The sequence below is a fragment of the Azolla caroliniana genome, unplaced genomic scaffold (assembly GCF_043228905.1).
Source record: "Azolla caroliniana isolate FFs.n. ecotype wild unplaced genomic scaffold, voAzoCaro1.0.p SCAF_17, whole genome shotgun sequence".
In the NCBI taxonomy this organism is placed as follows: domain Eukaryota; kingdom Viridiplantae; phylum Streptophyta; class Polypodiopsida; order Salviniales; family Salviniaceae; genus Azolla; species Azolla caroliniana.
In genome coordinates this window covers 1,553,856-1,573,170 of record NW_028230452.1, presented here as the reverse complement: position 1 = coordinate 1,573,170, position 19,315 = coordinate 1,553,856, and the positions used below count along the sequence as shown (strand labels likewise).

The 19,315-nt window shown below is 37.3% G+C and overlaps 2 protein-coding genes across 3 annotated transcripts; one reads left to right on the top strand and one right to left on the bottom strand.

Moving 5' to 3' along the window:
- Window positions 1-368: 368 nt before the first annotated feature.
- PSD (ARM repeat superfamily protein) lies at window positions 369-11,559 on the bottom strand. 2 transcript variants are annotated; one of them, XM_087332923.1, is made up of 15 exons: window positions 9,316-11,559; window positions 9,053-9,148; window positions 8,889-8,978; window positions 8,253-8,360; window positions 4,396-4,455; window positions 4,263-4,325; window positions 4,086-4,181; window positions 3,373-3,537; window positions 1,883-2,056; window positions 1,707-1,772; window positions 1,531-1,629; window positions 1,303-1,449; window positions 976-1,210; window positions 827-897; window positions 369-692 (listed from the first exon to the last, which is right to left on the bottom strand). In XM_087332923.1, exons 1-13 carry the CDS (start codon window positions 11,035-11,037, stop codon window positions 1,121-1,123), a joined length of 2,976 nt encoding a protein of 991 aa, XP_087189049.1. In that variant the 5' UTR covers window positions 11,038-11,559; the 3' UTR covers window positions 369-692; window positions 827-897; window positions 976-1,120. The 2 variants fall into 2 exon arrangements, with proteins under 2 accessions (XP_087189049.1, XP_087189048.1); XM_087332922.1 differs by having other exon boundaries at window positions 369-897.
- A 2,803-nt stretch (window positions 11,560-14,362) lies between these two features.
- Window positions 14,363-17,615, top strand: LOC147852701 (plant intracellular Ras-group-related LRR protein 1-like). The gene is made up of 4 exons (XM_087333622.1): window positions 14,363-14,725; window positions 15,225-15,575; window positions 15,672-15,838; window positions 16,455-17,615. The coding sequence occupies exons 1-4, from the start codon at window positions 14,405-14,407 to the stop codon at window positions 17,086-17,088; spliced, it is 1,473 nt and encodes a 490-aa protein (XP_087189748.1). The 5' UTR covers window positions 14,363-14,404; the 3' UTR covers window positions 17,089-17,615.
- Window positions 17,616-19,315: the final 1,700 nt, after the last annotated feature.

Genomic DNA, 19,315 nt, shown 5'->3' with positions numbered 1-19,315 from the left:
TACTCACTTATCCATCATACTCAAGACATTCCTAAATAGTTATAAATTCCTTGGAGAAGCAAGAGCATCATATAATACATGCACGAACTTCATGCAGTCAAACACAACACCAGAGTTTCTGTACGCATGGCTCACAGAATCTACATTCGCATTTAACTTTGAAGATAACTTCATATATATGAGGTTTAAACGTGAAGCAAACACAAATAACCATTTGTCATCATTCATGTGCAAATGGCAGCATTGCAAATTGAACATAAGCAGTCATCATCTCAAATTGGCATCCAAATCATTAGCATTTCATACTAATCAGTCCACCATTCTAGGGAAACAATACATACAATATTGTATACAAAGGGACTGCAGAATGATATGGAATTTGTATACATTTAAGTATGAGATTTCACAACCATGTCATTGCCATCAAAACAAGCAAAACAACATTTACAAGTATTATCTTCATTATGAATATTTAAAAGCTTCACAAGTCGTGCTGGCACTAAAGGGAAACAATGTCAAACTGTCACCCCATGGCATACAAGTTTTTCATATATGACAGATCTTTCATGAGCTGAAGGATGAAGTGATCCATGTAAAGCAAGTATAACATCGCCTTGTCGCCAATTTTACAAGCCACCAAATCACAACGCTTATCATTTCCCGGGGTTATGTTCTCTTAGGTGAAAAAATCCCTGAAGGATGGGATAGATTAGACAATCTACAGGAGGATCACCACAAACCAACTCCCAACCTTAATGAGCATTTACAATGGAAACAGCTGCCAAAATTGTTTCCATTAGAACAAATTAACTAAATATTCCCTAACCTCATATCAAAATCTTTAACTGTAACATTCGATTGGCCAAGAGACGGTAAGCTTAATTCACCCATCTGCATCTGCAGCCAGAAAATAGAGACACAAATGACTACAAAGTAGCATAAAAGGAATATAAAAAAGAGGACATCTAAACATACCCTTAGGAGTAACAGGAGTGACACATCTCTTAATTCCAAATGGTCCACACAAATACCCACATTATGGAACACTTCCATTAGCAAATCTTGCAAATAATTTCACCAAATATACAATCTAGCACAGTTTGACTGTGTGAGCGGAACGTTATCTGGAAACCATGCTACCATTTTGATGTGGTCTCAACTTTTCCACGAGGTTCTTGTAAAATGACCTTAACTCTTTTACATCTAAATGCTGCAATGAGAAACAAATATAAGGTTCTTGTCAAACAAGATGTAAACTCTCAAATAAGAGAACCTGTCAAACTTGATGTAAAATCCTAATACCTGAATTTGTAAGCAGTATTGTTCCGCTAGGTTTGGTGGACAATGGACTGCAGGAAGCACTTTTGTTGCTTGATGTATCAGAAATTCATTACCACAATGCTCATATATCACCTTTTGAGCAGCTACAATCTCACCAAAAAGAGAAAACTATAGCAACGACGACAATTTCAGATTAAGCAGCCATAAAAAATCAACAGTTCAAAAAGCACTGGACTAGAACAATCTTACTGTATTTGCATCTCGCAGATTGAATGATGGATCTAGAACACTATAAACACAACACTTTGCCGCAAATGTTTCTACCACAAAGGTTCGGAATCCAGGAACCTGGATCAGGGAAATGACGGTCCACATCATACAAGGGAACATTTATCAGCATCCTCAATTCAAATAAACTTCCATACCTTCTCTTCTTCAGCACACTTGCCACACCAATCTTTAATGAGTTGTATAAAAATCTGCACACAGACCTAAGACAGGAAAGCCTATTTTCATAAACCAATCTAAACACGATATAGTGCCATTCATAATCAATGTATACACACTCTGATGCTCATAGCATTATTTACAATTAGCATACCTTCCTGACCAATGCATCTTTATGCTCATATAAGGCAAGCATAATTGACTGGATGATGTCATTGAGAAGATGACTGCTCTCGCTTGAAAGGAATATGGAGGAAAACCCATGCTGCGCAATCATATGCAGAAAAGTGAAAAAAGTACGCTCAAGATCCCGCAATTCCTGTACTTCCTGCACATGAACATAAAGCATTTATGAAATTTCCATAGCTAATCACATATCTTAGCTTGACAAAAAATCCTAAGCTTGAAATCTATTGTCTCTACCGTGTGACATTGAAAAAAGAATCTTCACTGCGCTCCTTATTAGTTGCACCACTTTCCATATCTTAGTGCGCACATGAACATAAAGCATTTATGAAATTTCCATAGCTAATCACATTTCTTAGCTTGACAAGAAATCCTAAGCTCGAATCTATTGTCTCTACAGTGTGACATTGAAAAAAGAATCTTTGCTGCGCTCCTTATTAGCTGCACCACTTTCCATATCTTAGTGTGACAAAAAACATCAAGCTCCAGACCTAATGCATCTACAACACATAGCAATGTCTGTGATTCCCTTCACATCATCTAGAATAACTGAAGGTAGTATATCATAATAGTGCCATGGCAGTTGAGTGTCTGATGCACAAGAACCCAAATGTGGATGTAATAATCTTTTCAGCGGCCATGACTGCCCACAATCACCTATTTCTTCCAGAGTGGTAATTATCTATTCAATATGCACATGGTATTGCACTAATTTCACATTCATCTGGAGGTTCAGAGTGGTAGCAATATATGTAAGTGCTTTTTGTGACAAACTCCAAAAAACAAATATATATTACATCATGTGTCTTCATGCCCACATACCCTATGAGGAAATCTATAATAATGTATCAAAGTGACACATCTGAGAGATTCAAACAATAGATGGAATCTATAATAGCTTATGAGGTCTTACACCATAGTAGCTTTGTAATCTTTGGCAATCATCTTCAAAATATCTCAGAATTCTAGCAAAGAGACATCCCTCAGTAATTGAAATAATAAGGATGAGACAGAAGGAGGCAATTCACTGAGAGGAACTTCTAGAAGATCAAGAAGACTGTAAATGGTATATCCTATGTTGCTACGCTAAATACTGCCCTTACTTTCCTACCCAAAGCCTGTCACTAGGATTAAACCTACAATGAGAAATCTAAAACTATGTAAGTGGCAACAGTGTCAGCGGATACTGAGGTCAGAAGAAACATACACCGGAACTGAAATAAACCTGATTGCATGAATTACTAGAAGATATGAAGCAACTTGCATGCAGAGTAGAGGACCAGCAGTAAAACCACTTATGAGAAATTACAAAAGAAGGGTCCTACCAACGAATAAGCAGCAGTAGACAACATGGAAAATCAAGGCTACATAAATGCACATAACTTTGAAACGTTATTGAAAGGACATAGAATCAAAAGCATGTGCTTCCAAGGTTTCTCATGTATCCTTATAGTTTACCTCTGTATGAGATCCAGGGCCATCTGGAAGAGCTTCCTTAGGTAATATGGATATAATTCGACCAACAACGAAGGGAAACATCTCTTGAACAAGATTTTTAATTTCTGACTTGAATTTTCCCATAAGCTGATTAATCAGAACCAGAAGCTCCACCATTTCCCTTGGCTGCCAAATAATGGACTACAAAATCAGCCACATACTTGCAACCAGAATAAACCAGTTAAATTTGTTCCTAGCATGTATATCAAGCATGATATCAACACATAAAGAAAGCGCCAAGAAACTCCTATATTGAATTGCATCCATTTGACGGAATGTAGAGCCTTTGAAACCACCAGTAAACAACACAAATTTTGCTTTTGCCTATTTTCAAAGAATTTATTTACACTATGCTACCATATAGAATGTGTGGAATATGTTTTGTGTGATTTACAAGTTCCCACATAGCTGAATACAGTATTATTGCAACTAATATTTTTAAGATTGAAGAACGTTTCACATTAAACATTCACAAATTGCATTTTGCCACTTTTGCTCTCCATTTTCTTTCAAGGAAATGTATAATTTTAGTTCTTAATGCAGTATAACGATGACAGGTACAAAAAAACAAGCAAGCAGTCTGCTTCATGACTCACTCCAGGCACATGTCTTCCAGAATTTCTAGGAATCTTCATAGATTATAGAAGGGGATAGATAAATGGAAATGCAAGCACCTCAATATCAAGGAGAAGTTGCTGAAACACAGTTGGTAGAAATGGAAACATAGCACTACCAAGTGTCTCAATCATTCGATGAAGAAAAGACACCACCTGCATTGGCAAACATTAGAATCTCATCAATAGAGACAAACAACATAATAGATCATGCATCCTATGGAAAACCAGAATCACCTTTCCTCGAAGTGGTTTATTTTTTGGAAATATTTGTAAAATGTGGAGGGAAACATCCAATGCCTGTTTATAATACAGCAAATAATTTTAGTAACCAGCAAAGTTGTGTTCTATAGACCTAATTAATTTTTACCTGTTTAAAAAGTACACCAATGGCTGGGCGCATACTCGTTGCAAGTTCTTCTCCAAAACCCTAGTTTTCGCAAACACAGTCGGGAGTATTTTACATCTAATAAATGGAAATCTTGATAAAAATAGCACTCAACGTAGATTGTATGTAGAGGGATGATATGTAGTGCATGTACTTTGACCCATTTGTGCATGCATACATCCATAGTATAACGAATACAAGTTATGTCAGATACAAGGGCCTAAAAAATGAAAGATGGGCTGCTGACATTCAAAACTAAGAAGACACAAGTCTCTTCACATCGTTGAAGAGTGAGAAAGCTACAATGAATCCCAGTTTCACATCACAAAAGTATGAAAAATTAGCATACACCTATGGTTTCAAAAAATATAATATTATGCATTACACATTATGGATTACATAGTATGAATTACACGTTACATATTAGGTTTTACGGATTACATGATACGTGATAACTAATATGTGATACATATTCAAGTGATTTGGTTCAAACTTTAATGATGTGTGTTCTCTGTCGTCAACTGTCTATTCTGTACTACGTATTATGTACTAGATACCGATACTATGTAGCATCACTTACTAGATACTAGATACCAGGTAGCATCACATACTAGATACTAGATACCAGGTAGCATCATGTACTAGATACTAGATACCAGGTAGCATAATATACTAGACGTGGTATCTAGAATCTGCTGCATACTAGATGCTAGATACCATTTAGCATCTGCTACATACTAGGTACTTGATACTAGATACTACGTATTATCACATATTTACTAGATACTAGGTAGCACCACATACCTGCTATGTACTAGATGCTAGATAGTAGATACTGAGTAGCATCTGCCACGAACTACATAGTACAAAGCATCACATATTGATACTAGGTAGCACCACATATCTGCTATGTACTAGATACTACATAGCATCACATAACAGATACTACATAGCATCACGGACTAAATACTACACATTATGCATTGATATATACGTGTGTGCATGTGCATACATAAATTAGCATTTATTTATTTAACAGAACTGTTTTAGATTTTGTGAAACTGCGCAAGAAACATGGAAGGGTTATCTGATAAGCACTCAATTGCTTTGCAATTAAACGTTGAAATAATACTCATTAACAAAACTAAAGAAATACTTGTGACAAAAGTGGAAGTCCTGGCTATGCCTCACGTAGAAAAACCTTTCAGCATGAGGAATAAATGCAGATTTAGAATTCATTAATAGTTCATGATTGCCCGATACATGTTAAAATACCTGGCTTAAGATTTAATAGTCTGTTTCAGATTTTGTTAAGCTTTGCAAAACCATGGAAAGTTTGCATGACAAGTATTCAATTGCCTTGCAATTTCGAGACAAAACAATACCTAAAGAAATGCATGTGACATAAGTTTACGTCTTGGCAATTTTTTGTACCTCACCTAAAGAACCTTTTAGCCTAAGGAATAAATGCTGATCCAGAGTTCATAGATAAATGATGATAGTTGGGTACATTAAAATATCTTGGTAACAATTTAAATGGTGTGACCAGGTGTCAAGTGTGTAGAAAGCATACACATAAACTGATGTTGATTTCTTAATTAGGCAATCAATTTGCAACATTATGAGCTGCTTACCAAATCAAGAGATTTGCGTCAATTTAGAAATGCTTAATGAATATGTGCAAATGCAGCAGAGCTCTCCTATGCAAGCAATCCACCAGGCTGACGCAAATTAGCCTACTCGGAGCCTTACCGTGGATAGAATAGACTCCATCAGAATAGAATCTTGCTCAAAAACTCGCTATAGAATTGAAATTGCAATGCTCTATTGATCTAAAATATAGGAATTGACTGATTCAGTTTTTTATTGTTGGCTCCATCAGAATAGAATCTTGCTCAAAAACACACTATAGAATTGAAATTGCAATGCTCTATTGATCTAAAATATAGGTATTGGCTGATTCAGTTTTTTATTGAATAGAATTTTGCTCAAAAACTCACTATAGAATTGAAATCGCAATGCTCAATTGATCTAGAATATAGGGATTGGCTGATTCTTTTTTTTTGTTGTTGACTCCATCAGAATAGAATCTTGCTCAAAAACTCGCTATAGAATTGAAATTGCAATACTCTATTGATCTAAAATATAGGGATTGGCTGATTCAGTTTTTTATTGTTGGCTCCATCAGAATAGAATCTTGCTCAAAAACTCACTATAGAATTGAATCGCAATGTTCTATTGATCTAGAATATAGGGATTGGCTGATTAAGTTTTTTATTGTTGACTCCATCAGAATAGAATCTTGTTCAAAAACACACTATAGAATTGAAAGCACAATACTCCATTGATCTAGAATATAGGGATTGGCTGATTCAGTTTTTTATTGTTGACTCCATCAGAATAGAATCTTGCTCAAAAACTCACTATAGAATTGAAATCGCAATGCTCTATTGATCTAGAATATAGGGATTGGCTGATTCAGTTTTTTATTGTTGGGTGGAATGGTCAAACAGAAAAAGATATGTGACAGGCACAGGCTAGTAGCTGCATGGTTTTGAAATTAGAGGAGGCAGTGTACAACTCAATCACAACAGAACAATCCCCAAATAGCTCTGTGATCTGGAAAACAAGGATTGGCCGATTCTGTATTATTGCTGTGCAACAGTTCGCACAAAAAGTATGTGACAGGCATGGGCCAAGAAACCACTAGTATGACACGTTTAGCTAATATATCTGATCTATCAGAACAAAAATTATATTTCTGCACATAGTCAAATGCCTAGAAGAGTATTTCTGAGCCCCCGTATGTTGTTGGCTCATTTACCCACAGATCCCTACCATGTTCCATATTGCACTAAAACCTATACATCAGGTAATGAATGGGTGAAGAGATGATCAAACATAGCTAATCCTTTACATATCTTAAAAGCCTCAGATAGTGCATCAATTATGTTAATGTGTAGACAATACCTTTCCAAACTATATGCCCAGACCATACCTGTCTCTAACCTTATTCCTAATCTCATGTTTAATGCACAGGTCTGTGTATTTTAATAATTTTAAAGCTAGAGTAGGACTCTCCTATCTCCTGGGTTGAGTCCAATCAGGTTATTAAGATGTTGATGCACAACCCATACTTGGCATAGAGATACTTTCATCCAACATCTCTGCCTCTTTCCACCACAAGTGAGTGGATTCATTCGTGCAATGAACAAGAAAAGACGATTACAAAATTATGAAGATTGGATAGCCCTTTATATAACTCTACAACCATGACCATATCTGTGTCCATAATATAGATATTCAGAATAAGGCCATCCACCTGTTGATTGAGGAGACAGTTGGCTGCTTGAAAACCTTGTTCATCTACAGCTGAACCAGAGAGACTAGTAGCTGGTGGCTCAAGCTGCCATGTCATCATTTCTCTGGTAGGGGAGAAGAAAGTAGACAGCTGTACTATATTTTGGCATGCTTTTGAATACATCCAATACAAACCATAAACGTATCATGTCTACTTACAAGCTATGTTAGTCAACTGTGTTCACCACAAATGGCATGAAACATTTAATGCATGTTTGAAAATGGCTATGGCCAAAACAAAAGTAGGTGTAGCTTGATAAGGAAACCACGAAAAGCCATGATAAACACAAGAAAACAGCAAGTCCTTACTACTTGTGTATCAAAACCATCATCTAATAAGTAACAATACTAAGTAAATAGCCAGCAAAATGATAAAAACTAGAAAGCAATCACAATTATTGAATATCTGGAGCAAGTAAAACATAAAATTAACTTCTGAATTTCCAAAGCATCCTAAATTTATCCAAAAATGACAATACCTTGCTCAAGGAGCTGATTGCTACAATAACTTGTTGCAAAGCCACTGCAGTGGGAGATGGTCCTACAGAATCTTCTCCTGGAGGTCGATTAGCCAGTAACGTTTCAACCTGAAGAATTGATCAATTAATAGATAATTCCGTTGAAGGCTACAGGAAAACAGAACATCATTTTTAAGCAAAAACATATTTCTCAAAATGTATCTAGGAGGAAGCAATTCAGAGCAATCCTGATTTTTTTTTATCCAAACAAAAAATAACGATAAGTGGCAATAGCTCATTTTTGTGAATCCAAATCTACTCAAGCTAAAGTTTTACCACATATAAAGTGATATTGCACAATTTATAAACTAGCATTTTGTCAAATCGACTATTGCCAATGCAAGAAAACAAATGGCTTCACATTGTTCTGCACCTACATAATGAAAGTTTTACTAAAAATAACCAAAGAGACAGCAGGGAATTATTTCATGATTTCCATCTTAACAAACCACTTATTTCACAAGTTGTGACTGGAACCTAAGTGTGACTCCAAATGGAACATTATCCAAAATAGAACAGTTAACAAACCCTGAAATGTACTATATTCAATTAATTTCAGCTTTTTGATGGAAGTTTAAGAAAACTGTGGCCACATACTTGGCTGCAAAGTGGTAAAAGAAGCACAGATAAGAATTTCGTCTGCTTATCTTCAGACAGATCCTCCATTCCAAGAAGCAAACCAATAGCCTGTAAAAATGTAGCTTATTAAAATTTCTATATTTCTTCAGGAATTATAACTCTATATGACACAGTATACAGACCTCAAATGCATGACTTCCATCTTCAAAGCCTACATTTTGGACTGTTTTGGCCAGTGTTTTACCACTGGTAAACCCGGTTAAAATGTCTTGCAAACTCTGCAAACAAAGTCTATAATTACAATGTGGACATTCATACAAAACTATTGCATGGTTAGATACATGGTCCTTAAACCAATGGTTGCATATACTTTGCGTATGAAATAAGGAACACTATCGATGATCCCTTGTTTAGAATCAATTCACCAGAGCATAAAATATCGTACCTGGAGTACAACTTCCACATATGGTAACAATTGAAGTCGCAACATCTTCACAAACCTCATGAAAAGATAGCTAGCTCTCCCACTAACATTGTGATTGGGATGATGTATCCCTCTCTTATCTAGGAAAATCCCAAGAATCACAGGAATATACTCTGGATGTTGTTGTACAAGGCGTCCATATCTTGTCACAGTTTCCAAGTAAGGAAGAGCTACCAGTCGGTGAGAATGACAAGATATTTGACTTGTGAACAAGATATTGGCCATTTCCTCTACATCAGCATTTCCAGATTTGAAACTTTCTTCAGTTAATCCCTCCCCGAGGATGTAAAAGAGAGTGATAGCTGCTTCAGCTTCTTGAAATTGCACCTCTGAGTTTCCAAGAGATCTAGCGAGATTTCCTTTCACAAATCCTACTGTTACATTTGGCGCAAACCTATGTATACTCCGGAACAACCCAAGCAAATCCTTTCTGTACTCGGACATCCTTTCCTCCTCCTCCTTACCAGAGTTATCAGGCAAATCTAGGCATTCTTGGTCTTCTTGATCATAGCACATCCTTTTGGAAATAGCATCAAGTATCTGTGTCAAATGGGCAGCTTGCTTCTCCCCAGAGAACTTGATGGTTTTCATTGCAGTCACATAATTGGTGAAGAACTGAAATGTTGTGGATGATATTTCTTCCTCTCCATATTGCAAGTAGTAGAAAATTGAGGGCAATACAGCATCCAATAGATCTTCCGTGCTTGTCCCACAAGTTGATGACCCTCCAGGAAGCTTCTTATGGCACTCTAACACTTCATTAGCAAAGCAAGTAAGCAAAGCACTCAATTTCAATGCCAATTCTGTCCCTTGCTTTTCCATATTAGGTCCACAAATCCTACCAATTTGAAGCTGTCCTAAGAGAGAGAGCTTCAATGAAGCCTCCATTCTCTTTGATACAATGGCCAGCAAGCAATCCAGCGCTGCACCTCTAAGTTCAGTACTCTCCTGAGGTGATGTAACAAACTCAAATATGATAGGAATGAAAGTGTCATTTGCAACAAGGTTGATATCAATCCATGCAACACATCGCTGTAAGGTTTGAAGCACCATGCCAGCTAAGTGTGGCCTTGACCCTTTATATGCCATCATAAGGTTATAGCAAGTTCCAACAATTTGAGACACACATTGGCTTCTCATTGCATCTTTGATTCGAGTAGCTACGGCAATTTCATCAGGTTTCCGTGGGTAATCTAAGCTTATCACCTCTTCGTCAAGTGTGTTTAATACACGGCAGAACATTTCAACTTCACCAGGTCCTTTCATTGCAAAGCTCAGTAGATTCAAAAAGACTGAAGGCCAGCCTGAAGGGTAATCAAAACACATGAGAATCACTATTATCTGGGCTAGCTTGTTTTTTACAAAAATAGGACGAGGCTCCAAAGAAGCGTCCACATCATGGCCATAACTAGCCATTATCCCGAGTATTGCGTTTTGCAAAAACGACCTCTCAGCCACATCCATGAGAACATATCTAGCTTTCACAATCTCTTCCAGGGTTTGAAGACACCAGAATTGAACCTCCGCATACTGTGAGACCCTAAGTTTCTCCAAGCAAGCTTGTATGATATTAGGGGAATGCTTAGCTTGCTCACAATAGCTCAACGCTTGGGCTTTCAGCTGATCATTGACCCCTCCACTTTGATCAAAGCTATAGATAATGGCCTTCTCAAAGTCGTCCATGCTGAAACAAAAACTAAGTCTGATGAAAATATTACCCCGTTTACAACACCTCTGAATGAAGAAGCACAAGATTCAACTTCATTGGTTGCTTTATCTCGACCACATTTTTGAGAAAGCTTTCCCAAGAAGTTTGGAATGCAAATAAAAAACTACCGTGATGGAAAGATTACATAAAACAATACTTCTGAGAAAGCTGGTTGAAGAATGAGCTACTTGTTCGTCAATGGTTCCTTTAACTCCTCTCTAAAATACTTCTGGGGAACCTTGTTTGAAGAAGAATCTCAAGGCTAGGCAATCTTTTCTTCTACATCTTACAGCAAGTCTGATCGAGCTCTTTTCATTGACAAGGGATCTTATCCGAGAAGCTTTTCCATAGCTTCTAATTAATCGTTGTCCCACAGCATAATCTCGGATTGTGGTAGAAGAAGAATATTTCGTTGCAAATCAGAGAGCTTCTTCTGCAGAGTAAGCTTCATGAAGAAGGGATTGATCCTTCTATATATACATCTATGTGTGTGTGTGTGTGTGTGTGTGTGTGTGTGTGATATAAGCCAATGAAGCGAAAAAAGGAACCCTAGAAAAGGGGACAGACGAAGAAAAAGCACGACGAAAAGTGTTCCAGCAAAGAGGCCTAAGAATTGCTCTTCTTTCTTTCTTTGTCTTCTGTCTCCTTTGAAGAAAACACAGAGAGAAAACAGAGTAGAGCACTGTAGAGCAGAGCAAGAGCAGAACAGAGGGGGCAGCTAAAAAAAACCCTTGGAGCATAAATAGAAAGAAGGCGCTAACCCTACCTCCCCCCAACCCCCTCCGTGTGAACCACCTCTATCTCTACCTATCGCTAATATCTCTCTCTCACACAATTCCATATCCATTCTATCTATCGAGAAATATGACCTTCGGCCCAAAAAAGGCCTCTCCCTCTTTACTCACATTGGCACGCTTGCTCCATCTCTTCCTTTTGCGGCGGGGCCATCGGATCAATCAATCGTGTCATTCCCTCGATCGGTCCCTCCTCCCTCCTCTATCGGAGCATGTATGTGCCTTTCCATGCACCATGTCTGCCATTCCGCCTGTTCTGTCAAGTGTTACGTTTCCGTCCATTCTTTTGAAGGGAGGGCCTGACCGTGTAGTTATAGATTTTCCTTTTTGCGTTGTATATTCTTCATCTTGCCCCCCCTTGTCACGTAGCTGGATTGTTGACATGCATGCAGTCATGGCCTTTCGATTTTGTATGTTTTAGCAAATCTCCGCAACACATTGTATATCACTTTCTCCCGTGCTACATGTTGCATCAATGTATTGTTTGCTTATAACCCCGTTGCCTCCGTTATTCAATCTTCTCTCGTCTAAATAGCATCTTGTGTTATGATGTGAAACATTCACCAAAATCTAGCGATGCTTCCCATTATCATTTTATTGCATACTTTCCACCAACCTCCCATGACTTCGTAAAGACAATCCTACCTACATCTTTACGCACATCCACATGATTTCTACTCACATGGTAAAGCTTAAGAAAATATGTGATTACAACCTCCACTCTAAGCGATTTGGCTATTGTAATGCTCATTTCAGCTGCCATAGGCCATGTTTTGGGCCTCCAAAGGACATTATAATATCCTCTCTTTGTAATTGAAAACAATTTTTTTAAGATTTGTGTGCACATTGACGACATGTACATATCTAAGTTGATTAAAGAGAAACCTTGCATGGCATCTTACCCTAATGTATATGATGGTGGTGTTTAGTGTTGCGATGTGTTAGAGTCACAACTTTGGGCATCATAATTGGGGATTTTTTGTAATGCTTCAATGGCTTTCACTCGATGAGTTAGATATTTTCCCTCCCATTGCCCAAGGTAGAGCATTTCACTACCTTGGGTATTGGGTCTATGGTACAAATTGATACCCTCAAAGGAGTTCCCTTTATGCAAGCTGGTCTTAAGGAATCTTCGAGTGTTTACCTAGTCACAATATTACCAACCATGGTAGAGACAATGAGCTTTTTTGTATTGTCGTGTTGTTTTAACTTATATACTGTTTTTGGAAGGGAAAATTATTTTGTTTATGTCCATGACTAACTGGTTGTGATCTATGGAATATTGCGAAGGTCAAAGGAACGAGGGAGAGAAAAAGAATGTAAGTGAGTGAATGAGAGAGTCGTTTGATCCATACTCGGGATGGTCATGCCAACAAATTGGATACTACAAGGTCGCTAAAATTGATGATTTTGTGTGGCCTATACTTGAAGACAAGTGTTAGACAATCTAACATTTATGTGTGGATGTAGGGATTTGAGCTCATGTCTTCGTGTTAAAAGACACTTACTACTAGTAATATCGAGGGCAAGAAAATAAAGTTGATATTTGGATGTGCGTGTTCTTTATGTGTTTCGTTTAAAGGCCAACTAGGAGATAGTCAAAACACAAATGATCATTCCACTCTATATGTTGCATTGCATTCCATTGGCATAAGTTGCCAATGCATGACCAATGCATGCATGTTGTCACTACATTAAGAATGATCACATTAGTCAAGCTTGTTAATTATATAAATCGCCATTCGGGCTTTCATGCATTATGATTCACTTATTGGTAGCCCAATCCAACCAAAGAATTAAAAGGAACCACATTTGAAACTGTATTTCAAGTTTGGAGATAAAAAGCTTTTAATTACGGCGAATGAATAAATTATATAGACCAAGGTACTTTTGAAGATTGACCATTTTTTAAATCAAATTCATATGTTAAGTGGACGAGACTATACTACTCGAATTTGAGTTGTTGTTTTTTTTGTCCACAAATATGAAAACCAAATGGAAAAAGACGAGGATCCAACTCTTCAAATGGTTTGTTGAACAACTAACACATAAGCATAAGAGACGAGGGAGACCTCAGGAAAGTGTCCAAATACAATGTATGTGAACGATGTGCGATACAAGGTGGACGCTAGGGTGGAAGTTTGAGAAAGCTCTTTACCCAATTATATACACAAGTGTTCTCTCCATGCACGCGGGGTCCATCTCAATGCCTTCGTCCATCACATCTGGCAGAGCAAAGCAAGATCATGAGTAAGAAAAAAAAAAAACATCGAAAAATACATAGATCTTTGTTATAACTTATAAAACAAACATCACTCCCACATGTGTATGTATGAGGAACGCAAATTAGGCAAAACGCAAAACGCAAAACGCAAAACACAAAACACAAAACACAAAAAGCAGAAAGCAGAAAGCAGAAAGCAAAGGAATTGAAAATCCCAAAAGGTTTTGTGGAAAAGCAAAAGAAATTTGTGAGGAAGAAGCAGTCTGCAGACACAAAGAACAGACTTAAAGAGTAGAAAACCGATCTCTTTTAGTTCCCAACTCCATGGCAGTGGACCAAGACTCAGAATCAGAGGCTCAAATGGGTGGCAGAGTCCATCCACCGTTGATGGTATCAGCAGATGATGATGATGATGAAGAAGAAGAAGAAGAAGAAGCAGTTGGATCTGCTGCCCCTGCACTCATAGGCGTTGCAGAGTGCCGGAGGCATCTGGATGCTCTCGGAGAGCCTCCTCTGCGCGAGGCAGTAGAAAGGGCATGGGATGCGATCACATCCATTGATGCTTCCCTCTTGTTGGACCTTGAACGTCTCCACTTCGCCCCTCTGCCCCCAGCTATGGATCCTCGACGGTGGGCTGCTCACCTAGTATGCCATTATCTCTACTGCCGCTTCCTCTCTCTCTCTCTCTCTCTCTCTCTCTTTCCTTATTTGATTAGATTTTCCTTTGTTTGCTTTCCCCTAGTTAGGTTTTCCTTTTTCTTTTTCTTTTTTCTTTTTTTGCTGTAATCAGGGTTTCATTTCTTTTGTGATCTAATTTGGGCAGCTTTTGTCTTCTTAACCTAATTGCGGACTTTTTTTTGTTAGTTTTTACCCTAATCATTTTTATTTAAAGTTTGCTCTTTTTGTTTTCTTTTTACTGTAAATTAGGTTTTCTCTATTTTCTTTCCTTAATCAGGCTTTTCTTCAGCACTTTCCTCGTTGGTTGCCTTTTTTTTAACAATATCAGAACGAGACTGCATTACATTCTTGTACCCTAGGGTCTAGATGTTGTTTTCTCTGGCCTTTGAATGAATATAGTTTTTTTGTACTTTCTGTTCTATACCCTAAAGAGGGTTTTCCGTGGTGTTTATTCCTTGTTATACAGGCTTGGAAAGAGAATGAACTACGTGCCAATGCAATCAATACACAATTACCTTTTAGAGCCTTAATTCAGACAGATGAGCTATATCGTTGCTATGAATTGCTATTGAGGGATGCAGAAATGGACATAATTAGGTTGTCAATGACATCCCATTCCCCTGCACCCTCACTGAGATCTTTGGAAAATGAAGAAGAGGGTGATCCTAATGAAGATGTGTTGAGAATTTTGTCAGAAGCTAAAGAAGGACCAATTATCGAAGTTGACTTGAAAGGGCGAGGTTTAACCAACATCCCGGATGCATTTGGCAGAATATCCACTGTAGTCTCACTTGATCTGTCAGAAAATAAATTGAAGGTGAATGAATCGTCAATATATTATGTTGATGGCAAAGGTCATGAATCACATGACATATTTATGCTTATCCTTCATTTTTTTGCATTACATGTGTAGGAGCTATCTTATGCAATTGGTGGTTTGGTGAACCTTAAGATTCTCAATGTGGAGCACAACAATTTGGAGTCGCTTCCTGATTCTATCAACTTGCTGAAGAATCTGAAGGTTTTAAATGTCTCATCCAACAAGCTTACAGTCCTTCCAGAAAGTATTTTGCATTGCAGGTATACTTCTTTTTTACCTCATCATGGCACATTATACGGTATGCTAGCATACACTGGAAGAGAAAACAATCATATGGGGTCAAATAGAATGTTTTTCCATAAACTTATTTTGTAATAATTGAGTATGTGATTGATTATAACAGGATGATTCAGTGTCCTATTATATATGTGAAAGATAAGTCATGAACTAGTGGTAGATATTGATGTCACTGGTGTGCAAAGAGTTTAAGATATAGGCATTAATTGATACAAGAAATGTACACAGCCTTCATGGCATACCAAATGGAATTTGATTAATTAATTAATAATTACCTTAAATTAATAATTAATAATTTGATTAGTTGATTAATAATTAATAATTTGCATCAAGTTAATTAAGGGCTCATTAAGTATTGCTAAATCCTGCTTAGGTCTGTTGCACAGTTGTAAGGTTGTCCAACAGAGACGAGAAAGGCATGCCTTCAACCCCCACATTCCACAATGGCATCTTGTAAAGTAATGCACATAGTGAGATTTGAACATGGGTACAAGGGTTGGTAAATACATGGCTTGCTGCTAGGGGAAAGCTGAATTCCTTAACAAAGAGAATGACCTCTCTTTTCATGTGATTTTGCAGCTCTTTGGTGTCTCTAATTGCTAATTTGAACCAACTTTCTTACCTTCCCTCACAAATTGGGTTTAGTCTGGTTGATTTGGAACAACTATCACTTCAGTGGAATAAATTACAGAGTCTTCCAGCTTCAATCTGCAATTTGAAGTCATTGAAACGCCTTGAAGCAAGGTTCAATCAGTTAAAGGCTTTGCCTTCAGCAATTGGAAATCTGACAAATTTGGAAGTTCTTGATGTTAGCTGCAATTTCAAGGATTTACAAACCCTGCCTGACACAATTGGTGACTTGACTTCTTTGGTTGAAATTGATTTAAGTTGCAACCAGATTAAGATTTTACCAGCCTCTTTTGGAAAGTTGCAAAATCTCAAGAGGCTCAATATTATCGATAATCCATTGGTGATTCCACCGATGAAAATTGCTGAAGCTGGGTTAGACGCGATTATGACTTTTATGAAGGAGAGATGGCAAAGTGTTTTGGAGGAGGAGAGAAACCGTTTGGTAGAAAAGGAGAATGGGCAATACCAAGGTAAATTGTTTCTACCATTGGCTGGATCTTGGTTTGCCAAAGCTCATTCGGTACTGACATCTCGACCATCACAAACATCCACCATCAATAATCTTTTAGATCAACAATTGTGAATTAATGCGTGCAAACAGAAACCAAATTGTATAAGTATGGTATCCTTCATCACCCTTGAATGATTTGTTTAGGCAAGCATTCAGCTGCATTAAAAATGTCATAGTACTAATGATTTGGAATCCCGAAGTACGAATCCGTTTCTCAGATGTGAGACAAAACACAGTCCCATGGCGTTTTTAAGTTATTCGTCGAAAGTATGAAAATCGTAGACCCTAAAGCCAAAATATGAAACCCTTCATTAATTTGTTTGCGAAATGCTGCATGAGTGGTGCAGCTCACACCTTGCTTCGGAGAGCTAAAAATACAAAGTCGAATTTCATGATCAAATGCAAGATTGATTATTGAGTAGATAGGAGGTATTGGTTGCCAATGACAAATACGACTTTATTGGTGATAATCACTTTGTAATTCCTTTATACGATTTATTCCATGTATCGTGTTGATTTTTCGACAAACAATACCATTGTTGAACAAAATGCTGTTCGCTTTGTATAAATCTCATTAATGAACATCTTTTTTGGGTCCACCCAAATCTGTCTCCAATTTTAATTTGGATGAAATCATGTTGAGGTGTTTTGAAATGGTAAACTCAAAAAAGCCCGATTAAATTCTAGATCCCGACAACGACTATTTTGACATGTGGATATGAGAATTTGCTTGGAAAGGGTTTTGGTAGATAATTATAGCTTTGAATTTTTCCTTTATTCCTAGTCTAGTTTGATTTGAAATGCTTTAAGATTGTCTAGTGCTTTAGTATGAATAACCTTTGATAGAGTTTTTGTAAATCTTACACGAAACAAAGTACTCACATGTTCTTTTATACAAGCATATCTTCATGTTTGTGTGAGACATCACAATTAACTTTCTCTTCCTTTGAGGAGAGAAACTCTAAATTTACATATATTTTAGATTCATTTTGCCGAATTGGAAACTTGTTGGATTTAGTGGAATCATAATGAACGCTCTATGCATGTGGTTATATAATTCCTTGAAATTTAAAAGATTTTTTGTACACTTTAGATGTTGCAACCCTCATCAAACCATAGTAATCACTTTATGCACATGATTATGTTATTCCTTGAAATCCAAAAGATCTTATGTGGACTTTAGTTGTTGCAATTTTGACATCATAAAAGTCAAGATTTGCTACTAGTACTACATTTACAAGTATGCTAACCATGATTTGAGAAGCTTGTGTTGAAAAGTTTTCTTTTTTCACAAATAACAATTTTACCTCCAATTTTCATGGATCCCCTAACTTCTCTAAAGAGGGCAATGTGGTCTATGAGACAAAAATGATACACATTTTTGTGACTTGATCACTTATTTGAGAAAAATAGAAATGAACAAACCCTACATAAGAGACCAAAAGCAATAAGGAAAGAAATTGGCGATGTTGATCCGCCTCAAAAACCCATGTGAGATGCATCATCTCGATTATATTACACTGCTGAAGGAGGTGTGAGAAGACTCAAGCCTTTGATGCTTCCCAAATATATCAATTCTTGATTTGTAAGTTAGGGAGCATGTCTCATTCTTCTACTATATGGTCATGGGAATCATGTAGCCCTTGAGTATTATGGAAGAAAGAGAGATGAAGTTGAGATGGCAACAATGTCATTTGAAGGATGGCAAGATGGTAAGTTCCAATGGGTTGACAAGGTGATGGCATACGTGTAATTTAACTTATACACGGATACATGTGTGTGTGAAAACAAAGATTTGAATCGATGACCATTGTTGAGGTTGAGGGATGATAGAGGCTCAATGTATAATTTACTAGGAGCAAGGTAAAGCCCTAATGTGCTTAATCGATACATTCAATGTAATTATTATACAAGTTGTAACAAGTTAAGATCCCATACATTTTAGAGTTCCCAAGATCATTAGCAATGAAGTGATACACGATGTATGGGATAAGAGATAAGCCCGTAACTTGTCCCCTACGAAGCAATGACAACTTGCAAACAGCTCTTGTTCAGATCAGAAGTATGCTAAGCTTGGTTCAATCAAGACGCTTGATTATCGAAGGTCCCTGAAGTGTTATTGGAGCGTGCGTATGTATGTATGCATTCTTTCGTAAGTAACTTGGTGTGTGAGATGGAAAATTCACTTAAATTCAATCCAAAACAACAACTACCCAATAGAAACCGGATGAGAAGGAGTTGGGGGGTATTTTGGGAATTTAGAGAAATCCCAGGGGTATTTGGCGGAAATACATACTCT